We start from the raw sequence: 27,568 nt of genomic DNA, 5'->3' as shown, positions 1-27,568 counted from the left end.
CCATGGGTCCGCATTTGCAAGTTAACCGTATCTCTTACCCAGATGGGAGCAGTGCCAGATATATCGGTATAACACGATAGTTAAGGACTCCCTACGATAGTTAAGGACTCACTATCGTGGTATACCGATATATCTGGCACTGCGGGTCATAGTGATAGGCTTTTTGCTTTCTGCAATTTTTCTTAAAAGACCTAGCAACGCCCTGCACGGGGAACATGAGCCACATCTTTTTCCTGCAGACCGTCGTCCTTGTAAAGAACACAGCACTCTGGCGAGTCAGAAGTCTTCGCTTCGTGCCCGGCTTCGGGCTTTGGTAACACAAAGTGCTTTTGTCCTGGCCCCTACAAGACCATGGTATGTGTCCGTATGCCCAGAACTTAAAATGCACATAATCCACCTGATCTTTATTACTTGAAGGGATAGTGATAATCACCAATTTTTGTCCTCTAGAGTTGACAGATGTTACTCCCAACTTAAGGTTAGTCACATCTGGGTAAACCAACCAAGTATATTGTGTCTTCGAGTTCGCTGGAATGATTTAACATCTATCCCAGTGTCTTCTGGCTTCGCGTTGTTGTGAATTGCTCGAAGAACTTCTGTGAAAGATCTCCCTTCATTCGGCTTGATGAGAATGGTCTCTGATCGTGGTTTGCCTCCGTTCTTTTTATTTGGCGCGTGTATTGCCATCGTAGTCGACTTTGATTTTACTACAGTGGAGCACTGTCGGCGCTATTCACTTTGTTGCTGAGTTTTCTCCTTTTCTCGACGCTGCTTGGTCTGGTTGGTTACCATCTTGCTGCTCCCTCGCCACTAGATCGACACTATTTTCCTCTTTTCTCCTTTTGTCGATTGTTTTTCCTCCTCTGACGGGCTAAGAGTACTGTGTTTTGTGCATGTAGGGACTGCGCTAGCGATGTTCTTTTTCTGCTCAGCTCCTCTTCGGCTGTCTTCCAGGAGTTTCACTGGTGTGCAATGAGGCAAAGCAGTTTCTCCATCTCCATTATGCCATTTTTGACTTCCATGGAGATGTTTCGCTGGACGATAGTCGCAGTCTTTATTTTTCGTCGGACCACTTCACACTTCTTTAGTAGCGTTTCTTCCTGTATTTTCGTCTTTGGGATGAGATCCATCCGTGGCGTGACACGTGTTGATCACACAGGATATCCGCGATCGTTATGGGGTGGATAGTGGAAAAATCGCGACAGGCGTCTTCGATGGTATGGTCACGCAATTCATGCTAACGAGAATTCACTTGCCAAGATTGGTCTGAGCATCGAAGTCGATGGTAAATGACCAAAAGGCAGGTCGAAACAACGGTGGCTTGATACGCTGGATGGAGATTTAAAAGGCTCGAAATTGCACCCAGATTAGGCACTTGATAGAGCTCAATGGCGAAACCGATCATGACGAACCGACCTCGCATGTGAATGGGTCAAAGGCGGAAGAAAAAGAAGGATGAAGTCCATCCTCTCTGGTGAGATCAGTTGCTTGGGGAGTTCATCCCCTTTCTTTCCCGACAAGGGAGTGTCATGCAGCTCGGAGTTTGCCATCTTTTCTCGTGGCCCCTTTTCCGAACTCAAATTCGAAACGTTTTTTTTGGCCGCCAGGATTCTTAGTCTCTGCGGTGTCTCCGCCTTTTTCTTTTCCAGTTGTCTCCACCGTGAGGACAGTGGGCTTTTCTTCCTTTTCAGTAGGTGACCGAGGCAGTTTCGCGTTTCTTGCAAAGGGATTTATGGTGGAATCCGCTGTTTTAGCTGCCAGAAGTGGCAAGCTGGGTGTATTATTGTTTCTTCTAAAAATTGTCGTTGCCGGTGGTTTCGTTGTGTTTGTTGTTGCTGTTGTTGTTGATGTTGTTATTTAAATTGGGTTGGGTCCCAGCTGCAAGCCGCTATTTTTGCTAGAAAATGCAATCATTTTAAATGATTCCTGTGATGGTCTATAGTCACGCTTGGTTTCATATAATTCTTGATGGGAGTTTGCGTTCAGAGATCAGGGGCTAGTCAGGAGTGCATCTCAACTGAGCCTGCACTACCAACTTACTGAAGTCATAGCTTTGATCGTACTTGCAACCCTGCCAAGGTTATTTTCCGGACGGAGGCAGCTGTAACATTAACTTGAATTTTATGCCTACTACGCATCTTACAACCCAAAAGCATACATTACCCAATGCTGCCGCATGATTTCCCTCATAATCATCACATCCCTAATAATCATCATCACAATCAACTAGGAAAATGGCACCACCCTGGAGCGTATCTTTGTTCACAGCTCTGGTCAAGTGGCTACCTGCCAGATTAGACTGAAAAATCCTGGTTTTTAGCAAGTATATTATCTAATTTGTGAGATAGTCCTTCAATTCTATTTTGGTTAGGGCTTTCTTGATGGCGTTTTTAGTAATTTTGTTAAAGGTTCCTTCTGTATCCAGGAAGCGAATATTGCTTGTACTGTAGTAACCGCGCAACCGTGCTAATTGCCTCGCGGAGAGCGGTATCTGATGACTTGCCTTTGAGATAGGTGTACTTAGACTTGAAAAAGGGCGTTTTGTCTATAATCGTCCTTAGGTGACGCGACGCATTCTAGTGTCTTCAGCACAAAAGAGGCGGGGCTGATTGGACGAAAGGCCTTCGTGCATTCATGGCCGCCTTTGGCATGAAAATCCCGCGTGCGTGAGTGTGGTATATACCCGAAAGAAATGCAACTTCGATCAATCTCTACAAGCCACGACACAGCAATTTCTTGGTGTTTTTGTTGCATGACTTGTCATTTAGGCCCGGAGGTATATATAAACATATACGGAGAAGCTTCTTATAGCTAAGCCGACTTTGCCGTTAGTAATTATCGATTTGATAATTTCGTACGACTGGGGCTGCATACCGTCCAAGCAAGACTGTGACTCACAGTCCCCTTTGCCGGTGAAAAAATGCGTCTGAATTAGCAGCTCCAGGGTCTCAACAGAAGATTTCGTCTAGTTAAGAAAGATGGGGCTTCCATGTTCTTTGGTCAGAATGCTACTGAGTCTCGTATGTTCGCTGGTGCTTTCAACGTTCTGACAAAAATTCAGCCGAGGCTACGGTCTGGCAGTCTTGATGACTGACTTGTACTTCCTCAAATAGTCCTCGTATGGCAGATGTTGGAGAACTCTTTAGTCACTTTCCTGAGGTTAGGCGGACCTTCATTTCACTACGATCACAATGTCTTCTTGCTGTATTTAATTCGAATGCTCGGACTTCTGATTCCAGATCGTCTGTCCTGTCAATGTTATTAATTTGGGCACCGGATGGGTTGTTCTTGAGAACTTGATCGAACTTCCTTTAGTCGATCCTTTTAAGGCCTCAGAAAGAGTTGGAAACCTCTACAGCGAGATTTGGACTGAAAAGTACGAAATTGTGATCTAAGAAAAATTTTTGATTAGAAACTTTCCAGTTCTCCACTCGAAAGCCCCATTGTCGGTTGGAACGGATGCGCAGAGGTGGCGGTGAGGAAGACGGGGCGGCAATCATGTCGGTCAAACCAATTAGTTTTGGCACCGGGAGACGCTGTACTCACTTTGGCTTGCCGGCCGTGATGCAGTAGGCGAATGCTCCAAAGGCCTAATTAGGACGATCAGGCCTGAGTCTGCACGGGGACTCATCTGAAGTGGCAAATTGGTCACGAAATTTGACCAGGGGTATAACGGTATACTGGTACCATGGGAACTGGGATAGCCCCTGGACTCTCATACTTCAGGTGAACTCCCGTTGTATGTGAGTACAGCTCGGTTGTTTGCGGTTGGCCTCCTAGTGGGAGTTTCATGGGGGTTGTAGTTATGCTGAAGCGAGAAGAGACCTTCTGGTCTCGGCGTGGTGTTGCATTTCAACACGGGTGCCGTACTCCTTAGTTCGGTAGAGAGAGATCCACCAGTATGAATGCTAAGCCATGCACTTGGTATAGACTGGTACCGCAACAAGCAAGCAACAAGCTTGTCTCAGCGGGGCTTTGATTGTGGTCACAAAATCAATCCGTGTCCTAAGAAGACCGTGGGATTAATTCTTCCAGGCAGGTGCTCACGTAAAACCCTCAAGGACTTAACTGTCGGTTGGAACGCTGATATCAAGGACTTGCTCTAACCGTCACAGTTTTCCGTCTGTTTCAATTTGACCAGGGTTAGCTCGCTGGAACTCAGGTCCGGACACAGAAAAGCGGGCAGGTTCTTCTTGGTGGGGATATATGCTCTGTGGAATAAATTGTAACATTTGTTTTGGAGCCTTTTGATGTCTCAGTCTTCCACGATCCAACTCCTGCGTTAGGTAAGCCGTATTTCGAGTGTTGAAGATTTAACTCCACTACCGTCAATCAGAGCTACTTCTGTAGTGTGTTTGTCAGGCCCTGTCGGACTATCGATCTTCATCTCCTCCAAATTCTCCTTGTCTGTGTCTACGGATCCATGTCGTCGTGATTTCTGGCCCCGCCGCTGAAGGGGTTCTCACGAAATTGTATCACCTCTTCAACCATTATCGGTTGGCTTATTGTGTCTCTTGATGACACATACGGGTATCGCGGTGAAAACTCATTCAAGGTCTTAGATACTTCGGTTAAGACCATCTTTATTCCGCTCTCATATCAGTCTTTATGGCATAAGCGGAATCTGCTAATGATTCAGCAATTAACTAGAGGTGGTGAAAAACTCTTGACCATTTTCTCCCGCTTATGACGTTCAAAATTTTGACAGAGTATGCCTAAAAATTCAAACCAAAACTCAAAAAATCTAACAATATTCGCAAATTTGAAATTTTTCGATTGTCAGAAAAAAATGTCCAAAATTTTCGGTGTTTGTTATGCGATTTTATTTCGTAGTCGTTCGGTTTTTAAGTCCTTATCGGATAAAGTATCGGGTGGTCGGTTCTCGAAGGAAAGCTTTTATGATGTCAAACCTTTTGATTATGCAACCAGCCAGCGAATTCTTCCCAGTAAGGATAAGTCACTTCCATTAAATGACTTTTATCTTGCTTCGTTCGATTACTTTCTTTCAGGTTCCGCGAGGACCCACAGAAGCGCCCGAAAGCCCATTCATGAAATTTTGAAAGGAAGGGACTTTGATAATCTATACAAACACAGATTAATTGACCAGAATGCTGCACTTTTTGTGGAAGATCTACGTAGAGGATACCAGGTACGTTGGTTTTGGGTTTCGTAACCTTGGAGAACCTTTTGATTTAAGTAAGTTTTACGCAGAGGCCACGTGAATTGCGCAAGGACTGTAAAGAGTATCCTAAGCTGGCGGGTAAGGATTCGAGAAGGGTAGATGGCAAGAGAATCCGATTGATCATTGGAATAATTGGCTTGTTCATAGCCATGGCCAGTGTAAGCTTAGGAATATCGTATAAGACAGAAACTCTTGTAGTGTTCCAGGTATTTGCAGGCCTACCATTTGAGGGAGGAAGCTGCCAAAGAAAGACAGGAGTCTGCTACCCACAAAACTGGTTGGAAGTTCGGTGGATTCAGAAGGTGACGCCGGTGATGCGTTTGTGAAAATACCTGTGTAAACGCCGTAAAACTTTAGTTTGTCTCTGGAACTGTATCTCATTGCAGTTCAAATTGTGAATCAAAACGTCTAGGTCCAATGACGACATACTATGTAAAAACTGGCAAATTTTAATAGAGAAGAGAATGTTCTTTTGAAAATGTCTTTGTGGTTGGTTTATAGGTCTAGTTCGTTTGAGCCAGATGCTAGGTGCATGCAAATTTGGAGGAAAAGAAAACAAGCACTGGCATCCGATAATGTTTGACCAGGTGTTTAGGTTGATTGAATTGGGGTGATTAGAAATCGATTTTATTGAGGACGACCTTCAAGTCTACGTTTTCTCCGAAATACGCGATTATCACAACAGCATAGTGAATTTAGTGTTACAATGAGTCGCACCTGGTTGTTAGTTTGCCTTTTGGCCATTCATATAGTGTCCATTTGCGGGGACGAAAAAGTAATTGGTGGACACCGGGCTCCACCGCAACGAGCTCCATATCTGGTTTCACTCATGTACGACCTCAAACATTATTGCGGTGGGACAATTATTAATCGGAGATCGATTTTGACGGCAGCACATTGTGTCGTGAATCGCAGGCCTAACAGGATGGCAGTTCGAGCGGGCTCCAACTATCGAATGCGCGGAGGATACGTTGCAAGCGTCACTGGGTGGAGGAGACATTCCCGTTTCAACAATAGAAATTTTCGATATGACATAGCAATGGTCTACCTGGACGGTCTCCTTCCCTCCATTCCAAAAATCCAGCCAATTAGGCTTTTCAACGGACGATTACGGACTCAGAAAGCGATAGTTGTTGGCTGGGGTAGTGTTCGCGAAAATGGAGGTGGAGCTGATAATCTGCAAATTGCTGCCATACGAGTCTTTCGGAGACGAACATGTCTGAGAGCTTATGGTCGATTGCTGCTGCGTACAATGTTTTGTGCAGGTACTATGAGTGGAGTAAGGGATACGTGTCAAGGCGATTCTGGCGGACCTCTAGTGATTCAAGGACGAATCGCAGGAGTCACCTCGGTAGGAAGTGGATGCGGTCAAAGAGGATATCCAGGAATTTATACAAGGCTTCCAATACTTAAAAGATGGGTAATCAGAAACACTCGTAGTTAGTCCGCAATATTTGCATTAACAAGTAAGTCTATAGCCAATATCTTTTATTTATGAAATCCAATCTGTAATTTTTTGTTAATTAAGAGAGTGTTTCCTCTCTGCCAAAAAGTAATAAATAGTGTCAATAAAATAAAGTTACCGAGTTTTTTAGTATAGGAAAAAAAACCAGTGCACCATCGAGAGTCCTTATTATTCTGAATTTTTGTATCAGCAATGTATACCACGGCACCTCAAGCCATGGAAGGAGTTTTGCCCTTGATTGACAACAAAACGAAAGAAAAGGGGTATGCACTCCCTGTACAGATTAAAAGTAGTCCAGCAGCATGTCGATACTCTATCCCAACATATGGCTGATGATATAGTATAGCAAGAGATGCATTGAACAGACGCCAGTATTGTGGATAAGAGCCACTACACCAGATACTATAGCGACCATCTGGTAAACCACATGCTTGGAGACGTTTCCTAGTTAGTCAAAAATGAAATTTGTTGTCATCGTCATTAAAAACATAAACGAACAGCTATGCATTCTATATTAACGTTTACGTTCCTATAGAAAAAACTGCCGAGTCAGAGAAGGATACCTTCTAGGGGACAGTGGAACGATCACCGAAGCGTACCCCAGGTATTATAGCCAAATCATACATGGAGATTTTAATACCCAAATAGGGATAGCGGGAGAGAGAGAGAGTTTGTTCTCAGGCGAGAGGTCGGCTACTCTAGCTTGTACTAAGCAGTGCCATACAAAAAGTTTCCCTTGCGCCGAAAGAGATTCACAAGATTCTCTCCAGTCGGGACAACTCTCAATCCAATTACGGATTTGTATCGTGATTTGACGTCGGATACCAGTCGACTCAGCTATGAATGAGTACCTGAGTCAAATCAGGGTAATAATCTCGGGCGAACGCAATGCTGACCATATTGTCTCCTGCAAGGTACTGTAATCCTGCAGTGTACCGTTACGGTCTTGATTGAAGTGCTCAAATGCACTTCAAGGCCCTAATCCAATATGGATTGTTGCGCCAACGATTGTTATTATTCTTATAATAATGACTCGTTGGCATAGTGGTCTGGGCTCGAATGACACCACCACTGACAATTCTCATGACTGGTTCGATAACGGTAGGAGGCTACGAACGAAATGGAGGAATGCTGAATACCGGGCAATGTAGCACTCTGAAAGAACCAGGCCACGCGTAGAAACCTATCATGCACTTCATTGAGTGGAAAAGCGACTCCATAGACAGAAAAAGGAAGCCCGAAAGAGTTAACAAGTCCACGAGCTCGAAAAGTGCAGGGAGCAAGGGTACTAGACGCGGCAGTTTTACTAACAATTCAGCGATGTAAACTCACATATGTTTCGATGCTTATTCTGTCGAGACAAAAGGAAAAATCTGAATTCCGACTAATGAGGCCGACTATGTTAATCCTGGCCAATATTCAAGGATAGATAACAGGATCACTCTCGGGATCTTTCATCAGCAATGACGGTCTCAGAAGAGGCAATGATCTATCATTCATCCTGTTTTAGCCGTGCCCAGGAAAAAGTGATCCACGCCGTTGATGTTAGTGGATGAGGCAAGTTCAACCAGCTGCTGGCCTATGTTGACGTAATAGGAGGAACATCCTGAGATTTACAAATTGCCTTTATCCAAATCGAGTAGGCGGCGTTTGAGCCTAGATCAACGTCCGTAACAAAAATGAAAGCAGCAACAGCATGAAATGGCATTGTTCACTATGGGCCAGTGCCCCGTGCACACCGCTGTAACCTTGAATGCATTTGCACGCATCTGGCACAGCTCTTGTGATCGGGTTATGTTATTACCGAGCCAAATTCTCCATGAGTTGGGACAGCTCGTAAACCTTCGCTCCACCGCGTCGACTCCATAAGCCATCTTTGATCCATCGGTAAAGAACACTGAGTCATAAACCTGGAACACGCCACCGGTCTTCCACTTTTCCTCTGCTTGGAAAGTCCACAGCAAAGGTTTTCTTGAAGTTCAGCTTGCGCGTCGTTTAGTCCTTGGGGAATGCCCAGATTTCACGAGGTTCTTCGTCTAGGATGTCTAGGAGGCTGTAGAACTTCGCTGCCCAGCATCCGGACTCATGTAGTTTGCCGGCGCTGCACGCTGCAACGTATTTAATCTGGAGGTCTAAGGGGAGGAGATGCAGGAGTACATTGCGAACATCTGCAGGGCAAGGCTGCAGAGCACCAGTAGCACCTGCACTCGCGGTTCTTTGAATCCTATTAAGCTTCATCCTATTGTATTTTTTGCTCAAAGCCTCCACCATACAATAGAGACGTACGTTGGGGTCGGACGCACTACAGCGATGTACATCCAGAGAACCATCCTCGGCCGGATACTTCATCTCTTTGCAAAGGTTCTCTTACAGGTTTTATGTTCAATCTGCAATTCAGCTTTGAACCCAGGATTACACCCAGATACTCTACATTAGAGGAAAGAACCAATCTTTGTTAATTAAGGCGTGGTAGGTGGAATTCAGGTATCCTTGCCTTGGTGGTGAATAGCATCAGTTCCGTTTTGGTTGGGTTTATGCCGAGTCCGCATCTTGCGGCCCACAGGCATACAGTACCAGATCTCTTAATTCTTGCGTCAGCAGAAGCACAAACAAACAAGTAAGAAGTAAGCAGAGGCAACTATGACGTTTCTCTTCTTACCATTAACAAGATCCTGGGAACAGAATTGTCTCGGCATGGTTGCCTCTAAAAATTGACACCAGAAAGCAGGCCATCAGTTTCGAGGATCTTTCATCGAAGAAGATACTAGTCCCTTTGAGTGATCTAATACCACAGATTCTGTTAAAATGAACCCATGGCTCTTGAACCAGAAATATATCAGGACAGTCTTGCAACTTTGCCAACCTTGCCGCCAGCAGATAGGAGGAAGCTTTGGCATGCTGCAGGTTGATTTGACTAATTCTTATGTTTGCAGTCATAAGTGCAGTTTAATATGAAAACTGCCGCTACCTGAAAAGTTTGCTGCGTTGAGTGTGGATCTCACCGGGGTTACTAGCTTGTCCCCACCTTCTGCCAAAAGTTCCGCATTCTTGCGTTCGTTTTCTCCGGATATCGCCTCACTTGGGGGTGTAGCAACATCCATATCCTCATTCTCAAACTTCGCCTTCTTTCGCAGCGCCTTCCGTTGACGTTGGCTTCTAGTCCTCCCAGGTTGTCCGTCCGTCCGGGCTGTATGGATCTGTTTTCACATACCGGCGTTAGGCCAGTTGTATCCACATTACCAGCTTCCTTTTCTTTCGTTTTTCCGGGTACAGGTGGAGAAGAAGGTTCTGACAGGCAAGTCTGCAGTCCCTTCTCCTTCTGCCGAGTCTTCCTCTCCCATATTTTGGAAGAGTTAGGCAACAGTATCACCGACAGGCCGGCCGTAGTCATGTTTCCAGTTCCTCTCATTAAGGGTGTTGCTGGGCTATCATTTTTGGCACCGGGTATAGGTTTTTCACTGAAATGGAGAGACAAAATCCGTGCTTTGGCCACAACCGGATTTCTCAAAGTCGCGGGGGGATTCGAAGTCTGTGATTTCTTATCACTTGGAGAGTTACAATCCGTTGTTTCCATCTTCTTGTGATTCTTGTCTTCTTGTGGACAACTTTAGTGTAGTAGTAAACTACCACAAGTTCCCCCACCACGACAAGGTAGTGTCCGAGGGGGAGAGCAGTCAAGGTATATGTGTTGAATAGTTTCATCCATTGACATGATTAGAAGCGTTCTACATTGACTGTTATTTCCGCCTTAAGATGGAAGAATGAGGGTATACATTTCGGTTTACCTATTTTCCCGCTGTTTTTGAAGGATGGAGCTAGGTTTTTGGAGCATTTGTATCTTTGTATCTTCTCTTCCTAATAAAATCGATTAAGTTCGAAGTTCCCAGCGCTGTTTGTTGCATTTTACGTCATATTACTGTATAACCTTGAAAATCGTGTAGATTTGATTTTGCTGATAAAGGGTGACCAGAATTTACATGCATTTCATGTTGGATTGCACTGACTGCGGAGACAAACACGGCCGTAAAATAGCTTCCTCAATCTCCGAGAAAATACGCATTATTGTTATTCGTCCTCTTATTCAATTATTTAGATAGAATACCAAACCATTGACATAATTTTTGGAGCAGTAGTATCGTGTTGTTTTTGTTAATGGCAGATATAGGTACAATATTGATCACTGATGGTCCACATAATGAATTAGAGAATTTAGGTAAAGCGATCACCAGAAATATTTACATACATTCCAGCATGTGATCGCGTTATGATATGAATAATTGAAGTCGTCTGGGAGTTTTTTAACTTATCGAAATAGAAACTTAGTTTGCATTTCTGGAGTGCGACTCTAAATTTAGAAATTGAACAAAATATGTTTCTTTGTTAAATATCTAAACTAAGAAGCCTTGCATGTTTCTCGCGGGATGTGCAGTTAACGTCAACAATGGTTAAACTCGCTCAAATTCTCAAACATGGGCAAGCTTTGCAGTATCCGGAGCAAATGTAACATTGCTTGCTCAGGTGCATGATAATAAACATAAGAGACATTGAGGAGTTTTAGGCAAATAGTAAGCGAAATGACACCTCTTCAAAGTTCCGCTGTCTAGTCTTACTTCCCACTTCAGTCAGGCAGTCCAATGTTGCGAACCCTGTTTTTAGTTTGTCTTTTTTGCTCCTTTTCTTCTGCACGCCTTCAAGAAAAGATAGTGCGGGGACGTGTCGATCCCGCAGGGCGGACTCCGTACTTGGTCTCGCTGATGTACAAACTGCAACACTATTGCGGAGGTTCAGTTATAGCCCACAGAGTTATCATTACTGCTGCGCATTGTGTTACAGGAATGAATCCTCGCAATATGGCTATCCGGGCAGGAACTACCACACGCTTGTACGGCGGATACGTTAGGAAGGTTGCCGGTTGGAAAAGACACCCCAAGTACAACAAAAAGAGCACCGCTTATGACGTGGGATTGGTTTACTTGAAGAAAAGTCTTCCGTTTAACAACCGCGTGAGACCAATCAAACTCTTCCAGGGACGACTGAGGAAATACGAAAAAGGCATAATCGCTGGATGGGGAACTACTAGTGATCGTTCACAGAAATTGCCAAAAGTCGCAAAAATCGCTGCGGTGCGGATAACACCTCGAAGGAAATGCCAAAGAGCTTACGGGAGAATGTTAAAGCGTACAATGTACTGTGCTGGATTTATGGATGGAGCTCGGGACGCGTGCGAGGGTGATTCAGGTGGACCACTTGTCATCCGTGGACGTCTGGCTGGAATTGTTTCAGAAGGCAATGGATGCGGTCGAAGAGGATTCCCGGGAATATATACTAGAGTTCCGCTACTGAAAAAGTGGATTAAAAGGAATATGTGAAAAAGGAGTGTTTTTATACCTGAAGTTAGTGGTTGCTAACCATGGCATTGCGTGATAAGTAGTTATTGGAAGTAAAGAAAGTAATTGAATTGGTGCCATAAGTAATAGTTTTGAAAGGTCGATATTTCATTTGTTTTTCTTTATCCTATTTATAGACCTTCGATTGCAATTTCTTCGCTGGAAAAGTACTTCAGAAAGCCATCTAATTATAAGTGAATACAGTTCGATGTATCTATTAATTCCTCACTTGCTCGGCGTTCCCTCTCAATGACAAATCTGGAAAAGGTGGTTGACAAGATGCAACTAGTCCAATATCTCCTAAGCCCCACGAATAGGACGGGACGGAATTTGGTAGGCAAATAAGAAGCTACCTGGAATTAGTGGGGATGTAAAACTTATCCATCCCTTGTGAATCTTTATTTGTTCACACTTTGTTTCGAATCCAGTTTGACTTATTGTGTTGAGACTTTTTGGTCAACAAGATTACTACTCTGCAATAAACAGATGCTGATTCATTCCCGCTTCTTGATTATTTCCTGAAAGTAATCCTGATTTTGGTTATTGGCTAGTAGCAGATCTTGATGAGATCTGATGTCTGAGAACTCTAATGCTGATTTGCCATTTTCACTTTGCTCCTGCAATAGTCGTAGATGAGATCATGGATTCATGGCAGTGGTACTCTTATGGGGTAGTATATGGGATTCTCATCCACTAAAGTCAGGCCTATATCTCCGCGGCATCACCCTGAATTATTACTTCATGGGGAGGACTCTGGTTTATACCAGCACGATTGAGTCGCGCGTTTGTCACGCTTTCCGGGCCCGATCCAGTACGTATCCACCATATCCTGCAATGCAAGTACGTATCCACCATATCCTGTGAGGAACTGTGCTCTCAATACGTGGAATGCATATGAGTCGATAGGCCTTTTTCTAAATCATTCGCCGTTGTTGCTGTCTCTTGTAGGGTTCCTTCCTAGTGGCTTTTCGGAAGTCCGCAGTCACATCGCCCGGATTTGTCCTCCTTCGCATGCAGAGATTATCTACTTCTCGCAATGGTTCAGGTTGCGGTTTTATCAACCTCATTTATCCCTACGAGTCAGCTCCCTCCAATGCGGCGGACACCTGCCACGACTTGCCATGTGCCAGCCGTCCACTACGCCTTTCCCTTTGCACAACATGCATCATATATCTTCAGTTCAATCTTGGATGAGATGCCCTTCATTTTTACACCCGCAGACATAATTCCTGCACCTGTTTCACCTATTTTGCTCACTAGTACATGCGGCTGCAAAGTGGTCGAAATTGAGGTAATCGAAGCATCTCTGAGAGATATTTACTTGCCCGCGGGAATCAATTTAACCTCCGATTCCAGTGGCAAGCTAATAAAAGGGCTCTGTGTGTCTTTCCTTCCCAACGCAGATATTCTGCCGTGATGTAACCACGCTCGATTATTATCTCACACTTTCATTTCTGTTTGTTCACTTAACACATTTTCCACCTGGTCTCACTATTTTCGCTGGATTTCTTTAGCTCCAAAGTTAGATCCGGCCATCCGTGTTCCTTTCCAAGTCCCGCGGCTACCTAGAGGTAACGTTGCCTTCGATGGTGACCTTCGATGTGGATCTCATTTCTACTCCACTATTATTTCTTGTAGCATTAGATGCCACTATTGAGGCGTCACGGACGCTGGATATCAATGCCCTGGAAGCGTTTTGCTCACTTCCAAAAACTGTCGGTACTGGGTATCGGGTTTCTGAAGCTCTGCACCATAAAGAAGCTTCCTTCCTCGTCCTTCATATTTGGTTTGATTTCTGGACATCCTTCTTTTAGCCAAGTTTTATCAACATCCCCCAGTTTTAAGGTAGATTCTAAGTCTTATATCAAATACCTCGGTGATAAACTTGATCATCGGTTAACTTTCAGGGCAGACGTAATTTAAGCGGGCGAGAGGTGCAGAAAAACATTTAGTGATAGGAAAGACCGCAGAGGCTCAGTAGCAACTACGCATGTAGTTCTTTGAATCTTTTTAAGCTTGGATCTATTTATATTACTATGTGCATGCCACCTTCACCACTCTGCTATCTAGTATGGGTGAAAGTTAATCCATCCTTAGCATCCCGAGCACCGGATAGATGCCCTATCCTGGGTACCGCTGTTCTGTACCAAAGTTCTGATCATCTGGCTACAGATCAGGTTGTATTATCCTGGTTCTTAGCATGGTTACTATCTATTGCGATCTTGTTCTTGTAAGAGCTTTCTTGATGACTTTGGAAATACGTTGTTAAATGCTACCGCTATATCCAGGGAGGTAGTTAGGTCATTTTACTTGTATACAGCAATCGTTAAACCGTGCTAATTATTTAGTGAAGAGCGGTTTCTGTGCCTTTCCTTGCCGTGATGAGACTTGGAGAAGGGCGCACTCTCCATGACTTCTCTTAATTGGATGACTAGGATGCGCTCAAGGGTCTTCAGCAAAAAAAGGTGCGTCTGATTGAAAGTCCTTCGCGGACTTATGACCGTGCCTGCCCGCTTTCAGTATGAAAATCATGCGCGCAGGTCTTCAGGAGTGCGGTGCCTATCCGAAAGAAGCGCAGCTCCAGTAAATCTCCGCAAGCTACGGTACAATTCTTCAGTATGACTGCCGTTATGCCACCTAGGCTCAGAGATATATACGAAGAGAAACTTTTTATAGTCCAGCTGATTTTATCCTCGGTATTAACCGATTTGATTATCTCAGACGACCGGGGCTGTGGTGACTCATAGTCGTCCTCGTTGGAGTCTGAAATTGTAGCTTCTGATTCCCGCGAGAAGATTTGTTAATAGTTAAGAATGGATAGGCTCCTCGTCTGTCGAGCAAATATCGACGATTAGCGCACCGGAGAGTTTGCTATTCATAATTTGATAAAACTTCTCACAGTTAATCCTCTTTGGGTCTGTAAAAGGGTTTGAGCTCGACCGAGACTCAAACTGAAAAATATTCAACTGTGGTCTAAGATGGATCACTTGTTAGGTCCTCTGCAGTTCACCCTGACAGTTTCATTCTCGATTAGTAGGGTGATATTCAGGACCTCCTTCCAACCGTCACAGTCCTCCGAGCTGGGGAAAGAGAAGGTTGGTATACTGCCCCTATTACACACTGATAGGTTTGTGTAAATAATAATGTCAAAGAGCGACTAACCTCTTGGTTTTTGAGCTGCTTCGAGGCATTGTTTGCTGCAATAAGGCCTATAATTTGTGAACCATTCTGCTCTTTTGCCTCCATAGGTATCCAGGGGGTTTGAAGACGCAACGATTGGCCTAGCTTGTCTGGGAGAATTGTTCCTCACATGCTATGAACTGAAACCAACACACTACCTGGAAGAAATCAAAGCAGACAATGCATCACTCTGTTCCACTTACCATCCAGGGGATACTGGATAACCATATTCGATAGTTTGGCTTCATTACTAGTCCACACCTCTGGCGTCATTTTACGGTTTGTACCTTGTCGGCTGCCCGTCGCTGTTTCACTGTTTGCAGATATTGCAAACTCTGATTCTTTTGTTTCGCTGGACTTTGTAGTAACCGCGGTTTCATGACGAGAGCGGAATCTCATTCGTCCCTTTCTGAATTAATTTGCTCAAATAATGCACTTCATAATGTGCAATTACCCTGTTCGTCGCAGATTGCACATTATTGAATGCATTCGGGCGAATTGATCTTCAGAGAGGGGGATGATTTGCCTCAATGTTGCCTCAACATGAACTCTCGGAGTTCAACAGAGTTCAAGGCGACTGTAGCGGCAGGGGGACCGGTTCTTGGTAGAACAGCTGGACTGGCCGGTGATTTAGAAAAAAGGTTTGAATTGGCACCGGTGGCACCAGTGGTGAAGACGGGAGGTAACGATCGAGGAATTTTCGCTGGAGCATCTGGTGGTATCGGGCAGCCCCTGTCCTGGCTCTTGAAGCCGATCTTTCCCACATCGATATAGCCAGGAGAGTAAAGGGCTACGTTGGAGCAAAGTTGCTGATTGTTTTAAAGGCGCCGATGGAGTTGTTATACCAGCGGGCGTGCCAAGTAAACCTGGAAGGACTCGAGATAATTTGTTCAACACCAATGCTGGTATCGTTCGCGATTTGACTTCTGCCATTGCTGACAATTGTCCAAAGGCTTTAATTGCGGTTATTACCAATCCCGTGAACTCGTGACTCCCAATTGCCGCAAAAGGTCTAAAATCCAAAGGAAAGAAATATCCCCTTCGTCTCTTCGGTGTTTCAACTTTGGATATTGTCCGTGCTCGTAAATTCATTTTTGATTCATGTAAAGTTGATGTGAATACCGTTGATATTCCTGTGATCGGTGGACATTTTGGAGTTGCAATTATTCCGGTGATATTACAATGCAAACCAAAAGTGTCGTTTCCGCAGCCTGATTTTGAGAAAATCACAGTGCGCATCCAAGAAGCTGGCACAGAAGGTGTGAGTACTAAGGCTGGAGCGAGAAGAGGGCTAAAGCGATTTTGATCTGTGCCCGTTCCGCGGAACAGCGAGTGATTTAAGAGATTTTGGTTAAGAGTTTGGTAGTGCAAGAAGCGTGGTTCATTGCTAACCGTACGCAACGCGACCCATCGAAAACCAACCCCCAATTCTCAAAGTGCTTTTGAAAGGAAAATTCGGTCGAGTTTTGGTATCTTGAAGAAAATGAAGTAGTAGATTATGCAATTATGAAATTCGTATTTTAATGGTCTAAATATTTTTATCCACAAACAGAATCAGGACAATCATAAATACACTCTACGACGAGCTCGGAGTAAATCATCGTGTAAGCGTTAATTTTTTGATTGGATCTCATTTTTTTTTATTTTTTTTTTCTTTGATTTAATTTAATTTTTCTTTTCGTTTATATACAGGGTGCGGCAGCATAACTTACTTCCTTTTTTCAAAACTCAATAAAAACTATTGTATGCATTGGAAAATATTTATTTATTTTTTATAATGTAGGTACATGTCTAAAGTTTTTATTTACATTGTTTTGAAGATCAAATCTGTTAGGTGACGTCCCCCATTCTCCATACATTGCGTAAACCGATTTCTGGCGTTTGTCATGACTCTTGTGAGCATAGCGGGTGTTATGTTGGCAATTTCTTCTTGGATGTTGGTCTTCAAATCTTGTAAGGTTCTTGGACGGTTCACATAAACACGGGATTTCAAAAAACCCCATAGAAAAAAATCACAAGGGGACAGATCGGGAGAGCCATTCCAAATCGCCTCTAATTGAGATAAGGCGCTCTGGAAAGTGTTCCCTCAAAGCAGCCATCGATGCTCTTGAAGTGTGTGCTGTTGCACTGTCTTGTTGGAACCAAGTGTCCCCCAAATCCAAATTTTCTAGCCGTGGGAAAAAAAAATTCTGTAGCATGTTTACATACCGGTCCGAATTCACTGTCACTGTAACCTCATTTTCCTCAAAAAACCAGGGACCAACAACAAACAATAGCACCCTCGGGAACGACATCAAGAAGAAGCTCACACGCGTTCATCTGAGAATTGAAGTCACGTTCTGAAAGTTGCTGCACTATCGCCATCTTAGAGGGATGAAAATGAAGATCATCACGAAGAATTCTTCTCACAGAACGATCGGATAGTCCAAGGTCAGATGCGTGATTGCGCGCAGAACGCCGTGGCGATCGCAGTATTGACGCTCTCACTGCTTCAATGTTCTCAGGTGATCTAACGGGCCGAGGGACTCCAGTTCTTCCTTTTGTCGCACTTGCAGTTTGTCTGAATGTAGTGACCCATGTAACAATTGATTTGCGGTCTGGGACGGGAGCCAACGGGGCTAAATTAAAGCGATTCCGAAATGCACGCTGTGTTGCAATAACCGAACATCCGCTTGAAAAGTTAACCTCAACGGCAAAGGCACGCTCCTCACTATTCCAACGCATGATGGCGACTGAACCGTGTCGGGACAAAACTCTACAGTATCCCCTCTTGAACGAGACCACTAGCGCTCCGCTATGACATCAACTAACTGAGTGGCGCGCATTTTAAAAAAGGAAGTTATGCTACCGCACCCTGTATTATTACTTTTCAATTTTATTTCACTTTTATATATTTATTTTTTTTTTGTTTGGAGTGAGTTTTTCTTTATTTGAGGACTTCCTCCCTCTCTCTTCTTCCTTGACCCCGCAAAACCTTATTAGGGACTTTTCTGAAATACTGGCCTGAGGATGTCAAGGATGGGAGGGAACCTCCTGAGGGCCGCGTCTCAATAAATATCTGAGGTAGAAGAAACTATGATCGGGATTGTGATCCGTCGTGGATCTTCCCTCTCGATCGCGGCACTCGGGTCCGGAGACTTACGGCTCCACGCGCGCGGTCGAGCCGTTTTTTTCTATTTTCCAGTGTTAGCTCGCGTTCTGGTTGTCATCGTGAGGCCGCCGCGAATTTCTTTGTTTGTAGTCTATTTTGAAATCCGGTGCGGACTCACGCATCGGTAGAGGCACGTTAATTTTGTATTAATAACACGTGAGGGATCGAAGCGCTCAAAGGACCTCTCTCACATTCCCAAGCCTGGCTAGCACAGAGGCATGCAAGAACGTGTCAACTGAGCATTTTTTGATGGAGCTTCACAGCCTTCACGGTCAATTTCACCAACTTTTTAGGTTTCTGGGATAGCTCTTCCTTCTAGGTCGTTCTCGACCAATTAGGATGATCGTCTGGTCCTCCTATTTCCCTTCAGTTCATTACAACTTCTTCTCGAGATTGATTGCGCTTGACGACGGTAAGTTTTGCCTTTTGCTGGTTTTCTTGGCTTTTGTTATCGTTTTCCACCATAGTCGGCCGGTATTTAACGAGGTCGTCTAGAGTACTGGCCTCCTTATTCTTCGTAATGTTGTTCACAATATATAGGGTCTTCTAGTGCCGTTTTTAAGCAGGGCTTCAGCGGATTTCTGCTTTTCGCTGGTTTTTTTTAAAAGCCGATATTCCTGTCACCCTCGTGTTTTGGGAGACCCCCAACATTGACGGTTTCGAGAAAGGAGTATTGTGTTTTGTTACTTGCGTACTTCCTTTCATTACACTCTGTTCTACTTCCTTTCCTTCAATCGCAGTAATAAGCGACAAAATAATGATCTCAAATTTGCTTCATAAGTTTCTTACTTTTCTTCTTTTTAAAATTGTTTATCTTGGATTTTGTTAGATATACCCAAAAAATGTTGGTTTGTTCCTTCTGAGTTGCTGAAGTTCACTTCAGAGTATGTATCCGAATCCGGTAATTTAACAGATGGTTTGTGAAGTAAGGTACCTCAGTGATCGATTGCGGGCTTTTGGTTTTATTTTAAAATTGGCTGCTGTTTACATTGCTAGAAATGCTAAGCTCTCTAAACTTTCCGAGCATGAACAAATGTTGCACCATCAGCAAAAAATGTCAAATTGTTTGCTCAGGTGCAAGCTAATGTATGATAATTTTAATAATTTTTGCTCAACAACAAGCACAATGTCCGTTTTCTTAAATTCGCATTATCTAGTCTTAATTTCACCGCGAATCGGGCTGCGCAATGTTCCGAACTCTGTTCTTACTTTGTCTCCTGTGCGCCGTTGCCACACCGCGCCTTCAAGAAAAAATAGTGCGAGGACGTCGTTCTCCCACGGGTCGGACTCCTTACTTAGTGTCCTTGATGTACCAGTTGAAACACTATTGCGGAGGCGCAGTCGTCGCCCCAAGAGTTATCCTGACTGCTGCACATTGCGTTGTAGGAATGAAGCCTCGCTTCATGTCGATCAGAGCTGGAACTAACACTCGAATGCGTGGTGGATACATTAGAAGAGTTGGTGGTTGGAAAAGGCACCCTAAATTCAACAAAAAGAGCATATCCTATGACGTGGCTCTTATCTACCTGAAAAGGAGGCTCCCGTTCAATAATCTTGTGCAACCGATTAAACTATTCCAGGGACGTCTGAGGAAATTCCAGAAGGGAATAATAGCTGGGTGGGGAAGTACCAGAGAAAGAGGAGGGTTAACTAACATGGCAAGAATTGCCGCGGTACGTGTTACACCAAGGAATAAATGTCGGAGAGCTTATGGAAGGGATTTGAAGCGGTCTATGTACTGTGCCGGATTTATGAATGGAGCACGGGATGCATGCCAAGGTGATTCAGGTGGTCCTTTGGTTATCGGTGGTCGTTTGGCTGGAATTATTTCAGTGGGCGAGGGTTGTGGCCGTAGGGGATTTCCCGGAATATATACCAGAGTTCCGATGCTGAAGAGATGGATTAAAAGAAATATTCGATAAAATTTTGTATTTTTTTAAAGGTGAAATATAAAGCTTCTTTTCGGAAACTTCTATGTCCTGTTTCTTTTGAATTCTACACTGCTTTCCATTCTCCTTTAGCTATTTCATTTTCTAGGAACCTTCATTAAACGCAAATTCCGCTAGGTTCCCATAAGTTTTCAGATAGACCTTCATAGCAGCGAAGTCAAGGTTTTATCTTCTAAACTGAAAATGAGTCAAACATATGGCGGCAAACATTGGGCCTCCTATAACAGTCCTATTACACTGTCGTTAGAAGCGTCGATTGAAATGGCTTCCCACTGTTGTGCTTGTATGCTTTTCGAAACTGGAAATATTCTTCTGAGAAAGACAATGTGAAGTTCCCATTCTTCGTTTCTTAAGGGATAATAAAATGCGATTCGGGTTCATCAATAAAAATTGTTGCTACCGACAAATTTCTAAAATTCCAGTTAATTTATGAATGCACGCGGGGGAGGGGAAACTGCGAACTTTAGGTTCTTCACCCAGCATCCCGGCGAACGATATTCTTCATACTGACGTTATACTTAAGTTGCTGTGGGTAGCCAATCCTTCACACTTGACAACTCTTCACTTTTTCGGTGAGCCCCCAAATGCTGTTGCCAATCCAGCAAACTCTCAGCAAGCAAGCTTTCCCCAGCAGCGGTACTACTATATATTCGGCGGTTAAGTGTGTTGTTGTGCTGCATATTACGGATGATTATCCGGTTGGCACACTTTTTTCTCAACGGCATCATTTCGAGCTCTCTCTCTACTTAATTCAGCAACCTCCTACCGTTAGTCGATGTACCGCTCAAGCAACACATCATATTCAAGCTAGCTTTTTCTTGGTCTTATAATGACAACATCGGGAGTAAATCGAGCACCACTCCATTCGCTTTTAACCTCTACGATGAGTATGCCTTGCGGAGACTTCAAATCAGGGAAGTCCTTTCGCCAACGGGAGGGGAGAGGAAAAAGGTAATTGTTAGTTCAAAGGACCTCTGCCATCCACTACCGATCGAGCTCTATCTTCTTTGCAACGAGAAGGACTCGAAGGTAATGAGCAACATGGCTCCACCTGTCAGCACTTCTTAGCATCAAGGAGATACACTCTTGTCTGGAGAGAGATCCCCTGTGTCTAGATAGGGCTGCTGACGAATCCCATCCATCTTTTCACTAGAAAAAAAGTTAGATGGGCGTCGTCCATAACTCCATTGCAAAACACACAATCCAGACATCGTGCCTTTCCAATCTTGTGCAGGTAAGACTGAAAACTTCCATACCCACTTAAGAACTGGATAAGGAGATAGACAGTTTCACCATGCTTCCGATTTAGCCATGCACATAAGTTGCCAGTGAGCCACGCAGTCCACCTGCCTCTAGTTTTATTTTGCCCAAAGAGTTGCTACTCATTGAGGGTGCTTGCAGATCTTCACGAGCACCCACCTCCCTTGGCTCCTCTCTTGCGCTTGTATCACCATCACGTCCGGTACGCAGACGCCACCCGCAAAGCTCCCCTTCTCTGTACTTGCGCGAGACGCTTATTATTATTTTGTTAAGGGAAAGTCGCACCGCGTCCTTGAAGAACTATTGTGCCCCTTTTACTGGTTATAGTGTACCCGTTGATCATAGTATCTCAAGCAGGCCAGTAAACGTTAGGAACTTTAGTATGTTCCCCACTTCCAGAAGTTTCAGCTTTGTATCTGGTATTAAGTGTTCTCCCAGATGTATCGACCTACTTTGCACAAGTGCTGGACACTGTCCCAGGACGTGCATAGAGGTTTCGTCCTCCTCCTCACAGAACCTGCAGGCAGTGTCCGTAGATATCCCTAGCTTCCCTAGGTGGTAGTTCAGCCGACAATGACCAGTGAGAATTCCCACTATGATTCGGAGGTTATTTTTGGTGAGGTTTAAGCAATCCTTTGTGCGCATGGGTTCGTATCCCCCAATAAGCACCCTGGACTGCTCCATCCCTGGTAAGCCCGCCCAATATAGTTCCCTCAGCCGTTTTTCTTCGTTTCTTAGATTCATAGCCATGAAACCGTTTCCGATTCCACAGAAGGGTTCTGGCCCGTATAAAGGCATCCCTGCTCCCTTCTTGGCAAGTTCATCCGCTGCCTCATTGCCTTCCAGCCCAGCATGGCCTGGAACCCAAAGTATCCAGACCTTGTTGGACGAGCCGAGTGTATTCAGTCTCTCAAGGCATTCCCATACCAGTTTAGAGTTCACCTGGTTGGACCTAAGTGCCTTGATCGCTGCTTGGCTATCGGTGAGAATAGCTATGTTCTGCCCCCTGTAGTTCCTTTGCAGATTAAAGGAGGCACATTTGTCTATGGCGTAGATTTCCGCCTGGAATATGCCCATTGGCTCAAAGTACATTTTCCTTGGACCAATGACACCGGCACCCGCTCCCTCTGCTGTGAGGGATCCGTCAGTGTACCAAGTAATCAGTTGCTGGTTTAAGCCGTATGTCGCAGCCACGCTTTCCCAGTTTGTCTTATTACTCCAACGTGTTTCAAACTTCTTATCGAAGTGAAACCTCGTTGTCATGTTGTCCCTCGGTATCAGTAATTCGGGATACCGCCTAGAAAGGATATCAATCTTCCTTCGATTTAGGCAGCTCCCCGCCTCACTCATGCTACCGGCCATCCTGAATATTGATCTCCTTGCCTGCATCTGTATGTGCAGATGGAGAGGGGTTAATCCCAGAAGGACCTCCAGGGATGCCGTTGGGCATGTCCTCATTGCCCCACTGATACACACGCAAGCCAGCCTTTGGAGCTTATGTAATTCCCTGGCTTGTGTGCTGAGTTGGGTTCTTTCTGCCCAGATTACCGCTCCATAGGTAATCATTGGTCTTACTATTGCAGTATATATCCAAAGTAGTATCTTCGGGCTACAACCCCATTTTTTTCCTGCTATGGATCTGCAAGTCATCAGAGCCCTCGTGGCTTTTCGACAAGTGTTTCCGACATGTGTCTTCCAGAGTAATTTTTGGTCTAGCGTGATTCCCAAGTATTTGACCTCTGTTTCTCGTTTCACCTCCATATCATGTAATGTTATGGCTTTCAGGTGATCCAGCTTACGCCTCCTAGTGAATGGTACTATGGTGGTTTTGGTTGGGTTGATCCGCAGTCCCACCTTCCTGCACCAGGCACTAGTAACCCTTAATCCAGTTTGGATTCTATCACATAGGGTATCTTCATATTTGCCCCTACAAATTAGAACAATGTCGTCCGCGTAGCCCTGGACTTGTATTCCAGTATTAGTTAACACGTCCAGGAGTTCATCCACTACCATACTCCACATCAGCGGCGATAGTACTCCGCCCTGTGGACAGCCTTGAGTGGTGTTCATGATAATAGAATTTGTACCTGTTTGTACCTCTATTTGTCTGCTTTCTAGCATTTTGCCCATCCAGAGTGCCAGGGTGTTTCCCACTCCTTTGCGGCTCAGGGCATCCTGTATCTCTGTGTGCGATGTGTTGTCGAATGCTCCTTCGATATCCAAAAACGCGCACAAACCAATTTCTTTTGTTTCAATGGCGTCCCGTAGTACCTCTGTCAGCTGATATAGAGCAGTTTCAGTTGACCTTCCTGCCCGGTAAGCGTGTTGACAGTGATGTAAGGGATTACGCTTTAGAACGTTAGTTCTAATATAGTTGTCTATGACCTTCTCCACCGTTTTGAGTACGAACGATGTTAGGCAGATTGGTCTGAAAGATTTAGGGTGAAAAGGATCCTTTTTACCCGCCTTCGGAATAAAGACCCCTTTTGCCCGTCTCCATGCCCTTGGTATGTAACCCAGTGCTATGCTCCCCCTTACCACCCTCAGAAGAGACTCTAAGATAATTCCTAGGCCTCTCTGGATAAGTGCAGGGAAAATGCCATCTGCTCCGGGAGATTTCATTGGTTGAAGGTTCCCACTGCCCATCTTAGCCTAGCTTCTGAGCATACCTCTTTTGCTAGTTTCCAGCTCTCTTTCCTTCCCCTTTTATTCGTTGTTGGGGTGTCAGGCAGATTATTGTCGCCTGCCGCCGAGGGGTAGGACCCCGGGAAATGAGTTCTGAGAAGCAGGTGTACCCTGTCCTCCTCATTCTCGGTGAATGTCCCATCTTCCGTTTTCAAGCAGACAGAGGATATTCTCCCGTCTTTGGCTACAGCCTTGTACAGCCTAGTTGCTTCTGTGATCTTTTCAATCCCTTCACAGAATTCCCTAAAGCTGTTCCGTTTCGCTTCCCTGATGGCGTTGCTATACGCAGTCAGTGCATTTTTATACCTCCGCCAGTCCCCGGTTCGTTTTGCCCGGTTAAAGAGTTTTCGTACCTCCGTTCTCATTCTGGCTAAGTTTCTGTTCCACCATGGTACATGCCTTGATGACTTGACTGTCTTGGCAGGACAGCTGGCCTCATATGCGTCAATGACGATTGTGTTGAGGTCTTCCACCACCGTTTCTAATTCTAATTCGCTCCTGATGTCACCGCTCCCTTGAAGGTGGGCAATGTTGTTGCTCAGGTGCATTGTGTAGGATTCCCAATCCGTTCTCTTGGGATTCCTTATTATTCTTTTTATTTCGGAGTTACCCTCAATCTCGAATCTGATTAGCCTGTGATCAGATATTGAGGGTTCATCCGACACCCTCCAATTCCTGACCATCCCGTTCATTAGGGTATTTCCTAGAGTTATATCTAGTACCTCTTGTCTGGTGCTGGTCACAAATGTTGGAGTGTTCCCTACGTTGTATATTTCTAACTTATTACTAAGAATAAATTCGAGAAGGTACTCACCTCTACGATTAGTGTCACTGCTTCCCCACACTACGTGGTGGGCGTTGGCATCGCAGCCGAGAAGAAGTGGTAACGCCCTCTCCTCGCAATACTCCGTCAGCTTTGCGACTTGTTCCGGTGGAGCCCGGCTCTCGTCTCCTGGGAAGTATCCCGATGCTACCACTACCTTTCGAGTGCTCCTCCCGGCTTCCAATGAGACTTGGATAGCACAAGGTCCCCGGTTAAGAACTCTGAAAGACATATGTATTTTAGATTACGTTTGAGAATTATGCAAGCTCTTGGTTTTTCACAAGACGAGTCCCAAATTACCTGCATGTCTCCTCCTTGCAGACCGCGAATCTGCCCCCGGTACACCCAGGGCTCCTGAGCCAGCACTATTCCAATGTTCTCCTTGGAATTTGCCCTTGCAATCACTGCAGATGCAGCTCTCGCATGGTGGAGGTTTATCTGGGCTATCCTAGTGCTGGCCATTGGCTCCGTTATTGTTTGGAGCTCTTCTCCACTGTCGGAGTGTCACCCTCCTCCTCCGACATGGCGCTTTCCTGCGCGTCGCTGTCCACCCCGAGCCCTAGCAGTCCTAGGTCTAGGTCGTCCAGCTTCTGCTCTTCACTGGGCAGCAGGTCTATTTCCCTGGTTGATCCCGTTCTTTCCGCCTCTATGGCTTCCGCGACTTCTTCAGGGACCTCGGTAAGTTTTCCACCCGATGCCTCCTCCGAGGTCTCTTTCCTTGGCTTTTCCTTGTGCACATGCACGGGTATGTTGCCAAATCGGTAGTTGATATGACAACTCCGACGTTTAATTGCCTCTAGGGATCGGTCGTCTACCCCGATCGTGAGGAGTTTTTTCCACCCCCCCCCCTCCACCTTGCTTCTGAAGACTCTCCATAGTCGAGTATGGAGATCTTCGTTCTGAGCAATTAGGAGTCTCATGAGGTCTTCTGTTACTATTGCCGCGGCGTTTGGGAGAAAAACTGTCACTATGTGGGCTCCTGGTATATCATCTCCAGCACATGTTGACAGTTCCACCCCTTCCCAGCCTGGCAATCTAGGAATTATGGTTCTGACCCATTCTGCGGTACCTTCCGTCGCGCAGTCCACCAGTATAAGGCCTGGTCGAAAGCGTATCCCGGTGAACACCAGTTTCGACGTCCATCCCTTGATCATCTGCTTGACGACAAGTTCTTCAATGGTTTCCTGTTCCTCCCGAGTGAGTATTTGCTCGGGAAACCTTTTTGGCAGTATGGCCAGTCGAATGCCCTTGACCGCACTAGCATAGCTAATGCCGGGCTTCCTGGGTCCTGCCTTCACTCCTGACCTGCCCGGGTTTTCTCCTCCCGTGGGTTCAGGTCTGGGTTTTTTGGGGGCATTCCCTTCATGCGGGCTGATCTCTGCTGCTCCCCGCTTTCTCGGCTCCGGTAGAGATGGCTTAGGTCTGTCCTGAGCCTTCTTAAGGGCCTCTTCTGGTTTCAGGCCTTCCTTCAGATAGCGCAGGTACCATTTAACCCCGGCGCCACTGAGACCTGTCTCCTTCCTGACGTCTGTTATATTTATCTCAGACGTGCTTTTGCTGGTCCCCGCTCTTTGAGCAGTGGTGTTCGTTGGCTGTAGTCCATGCAGTATACCAATGCTCACCTTGGATCCACTGCTTGACGTCCCAACTTCTCCCTTCTTGGGTGTAGTCACCTGGCTTTCAGTAATTCGGAGACGTGCCTCCACCTGATTAACCAGTTTTGGTGCGGTACGGGGCCCCGCTTTTTTGGTTTTTGTTTTTTTTTTCCAATTTAGTACTCATTTGATTCCCACGAGTATGGGGGTTAAGAGGTCCGCCGTGCCATAGCCCCCCGTAGCACGGTAAGATCTAACTTACTCACTGAGGCGACCAGGTATCAGTGAGGCTCCGTTCGAATACAGTCAGTTACCCCCGACTGCAAACTATCCAATGGGCACGGTTCGCATGACACCCTGGATTGGGGGAGGTGTTTTTCGACTCCCCAGTCTAGATCCGTAGCGTTTTGTTAATAGTAGGGTCACCTCGTACAGGGTGTGGCTATCACCACTCACTAACGGTCTTGGTAGACGAGAGGCTTGGCCCCTGAAAAGGCACACACCGTCCCAGAGGAGAGACAACTCATCCTTAGACAAAGATAGGTTGGCCTCAGGGAGCTATGTTCCGCATCAGTCTATCCTGCAGTACACTGCTTGACCCCCCCGAGACGAGACGATATACCTCCTTGCCAAGAGTGTCCTGAATGCGTTGAATTCATCAGGAGACGTCGCCTGCTGGGCGTAGAACCCCCAATATTTGCCATTAGCCTACTTAACGCCGAAACTCCAACTGTAGCCTTATTCGCTGCTGCTTTGATTTGCTGAAAAAAACCCATCTTCTAGTTAAGAGTCAGCCCGAGGTACTTTACCGCTGGTTTTGAGTCAATTATCGACTCACCGAATGATATGGGACGCAGGGTCGGACTTCTCTTTTTAGTCAGGATGACTAAT

At 45.3% G+C, this 27,568-nt stretch overlaps 4 protein-coding genes and 1 pseudogene across 4 annotated transcripts; all 5 read left to right on the top strand.

Moving 5' to 3' along the window:
• The first annotated feature begins 4,696 nt into the window (after positions 1-4,696).
• LOC119655558 lies at positions 4,697-5,661 on the top strand. The gene is made up of 4 exons (XM_038061482.1): positions 4,697-4,946; positions 5,010-5,149; positions 5,212-5,340; positions 5,399-5,661. The coding sequence occupies exons 1-4, from the start codon at positions 4,712-4,714 to the stop codon at positions 5,486-5,488; spliced, it is 594 nt and encodes a 197-aa protein (XP_037917410.1). The 5' UTR covers positions 4,697-4,711; the 3' UTR covers positions 5,489-5,661.
• Positions 5,662-5,851: 190 nt separating this feature from the next.
• LOC119655148 (trypsin-3-like) lies at positions 5,852-6,737 on the top strand. Its single transcript, XM_038060887.1, has one exon. The coding sequence runs from the start codon at positions 5,889-5,891 to the stop codon at positions 6,624-6,626; it is 738 nt and encodes a 245-aa protein (XP_037916815.1). The 5' UTR covers positions 5,852-5,888; the 3' UTR covers positions 6,627-6,737.
• Positions 6,738-11,236: 4,499 nt separating this feature from the next.
• Positions 11,237-12,111, top strand: LOC119655072 (trypsin-1-like). The gene has a single exon (XM_038060768.1). The coding sequence runs from the start codon at positions 11,282-11,284 to the stop codon at positions 12,014-12,016; it is 735 nt and encodes a 244-aa protein (XP_037916696.1). The 5' UTR covers positions 11,237-11,281; the 3' UTR covers positions 12,017-12,111.
• Positions 12,112-15,757: 3,646 nt separating this feature from the next.
• LOC119654100 lies at positions 15,758-16,520 on the top strand (annotated as a pseudogene).
• Positions 16,521-19,350: 2,830 nt separating this feature from the next.
• On the top strand, positions 19,351-20,328 carry LOC119654787 (trypsin-1-like). Its single transcript, XM_038060334.1, has one exon. The coding sequence runs from the start codon at positions 19,553-19,555 to the stop codon at positions 20,285-20,287; it is 735 nt and encodes a 244-aa protein (XP_037916262.1). The 5' UTR covers positions 19,351-19,552; the 3' UTR covers positions 20,288-20,328.
• The last annotated feature ends 7,240 nt before the right edge of the window (positions 20,329-27,568 follow it).

The sequence above is a fragment of the Hermetia illucens genome, chromosome 4 (genome assembly GCF_905115235.1).
Source record: "Hermetia illucens chromosome 4, iHerIll2.2.curated.20191125, whole genome shotgun sequence".
NCBI lineage: Eukaryota > Metazoa > Arthropoda > Insecta > Diptera > Stratiomyidae > Hermetia > Hermetia illucens.
This window is presented reverse-complemented; position numbering and strand designations above follow the sequence as displayed.

What these genes read in the sequence shown, in the direction of transcription:
- LOC119655558 (XM_038061482.1), top strand. Translation starts at nt 4,712, where the DNA reads ATGCCTAAAAATTCAAACCAAAACTCAAAAAATCTAACAATATTCGCA. An exon ending in CAGCCAGCGAATTCTTCCCA is followed by an intron (nt 4,947 to 5,009) that starts GTAAGGATAAGT and finishes ACTTTCTTTCAG; the next exon opens with GTTCCGCGAGGACCCACAGA. An exon ending in ATCTACGTAGAGGATACCAG is followed by an intron (nt 5,150 to 5,211) that starts GTACGTTGGTTT and finishes AGTTTTACGCAG; the next exon opens with AGGCCACGTGAATTGCGCAA.
- LOC119655148 (XM_038060887.1), top strand. Translation starts at nt 5,889, where the DNA reads ATGAGTCGCACCTGGTTGTTAGTTTGCCTTTTGGCCATTCATATAGTG.
- LOC119655072 (XM_038060768.1), top strand. Translation starts at nt 11,282, where the DNA reads ATGTTGCGAACCCTGTTTTTAGTTTGTCTTTTTTGCTCCTTTTCTTCT.
- LOC119654787 (XM_038060334.1), top strand. Translation starts at nt 19,553, where the DNA reads ATGTTCCGAACTCTGTTCTTACTTTGTCTCCTGTGCGCCGTTGCCACA.